At 73.1% G+C, this 670-nt stretch overlaps 1 protein-coding gene across 1 annotated transcript in view; it reads left to right on the top strand.

Moving 5' to 3' along the window:
* The first annotated feature begins 324 nt into the window (after nt 1-324).
* The window catches only part of SOCS2 (suppressor of cytokine signaling 2), a 12,359-nt gene continuing 12,013 nt past the window's right edge, over nt 325-670 (top strand). The window contains exon 1 of the mRNA XM_008071503.1: nt 325-670. Within this exon, the coding sequence (XP_008069694.1) occupies nt 538-670 (133 nt within the window). The 5' untranslated portion in view covers nt 325-537.

Raw genomic sequence — 670 nt, 5'->3', positions numbered from 1 at the left:
GCCTGGGGACCCTTCCCGCCCTGTCCTTGCTCGCATTTCCACGCGTCCTTGACGAGGGCCTGCCCCTCCGGCCGCAGGTGACTGCGCTCCTCCCGGCGCCGGACGACCTTAGCGCGGGCGGAGACCCCGCCCCGCCGACCCCGCATTCTGGAGCCCCGCTACCCCTTCTCAGGGACGAGCCGGCAGCGGCTGGTTGCGCGGGGTTAAGTGGAGCGGGAGCGCAGGGGCGGAGGAGTCCCTGGGATTTTCCACGTCTGCCTCCCCACCCCCACCCCGCGGGGGGTCCAGCCGGGACTGACCCAGCCCCGCTTTCTCTTCGCAGGCGTTCTGCGGGTGACGCCTCTGCGAGTGACTTCGCCATCCGCCGCCGGGACCCGGGAGAAGGCGCTGGCGGCTCCCCGTGCGCCCTCTGCCTCTGCTCCGGACACCCCGCAGGGACGCGCCTGGGCTTCCCGCTGACTTCCAGGAGGGGCGCGAGACCCCTCTCCGATCCCAACCCGGGCGGCCACCTGTCTTTGCCACGGTGACCCTTCTCCCATGACCCTGCGGTGCCTCGAGCCCTCCGGGAATGGCGGGGAGGGTACGCGGAGCCAGTGGGAGACCGCGGGCTCGGCCGAGGAGCCGTCTCCGGAGGCGGCTCGCCTGGCGAAGGCCCTGCGGGAGCTCAGCC

This window comes from Carlito syrichta, unplaced genomic scaffold (assembly GCF_000164805.1).
Source record: "Carlito syrichta isolate Samal-C Ts95f unplaced genomic scaffold, Tarsius_syrichta-2.0.1 Scaffold314344, whole genome shotgun sequence".
Lineage (NCBI taxonomy): Eukaryota > Metazoa > Chordata > Mammalia > Primates > Tarsiidae > Carlito > Carlito syrichta.
Note: the sequence above shows the minus strand (reverse complement) of the source record. Positions and strands in the feature narration are given on the sequence as shown.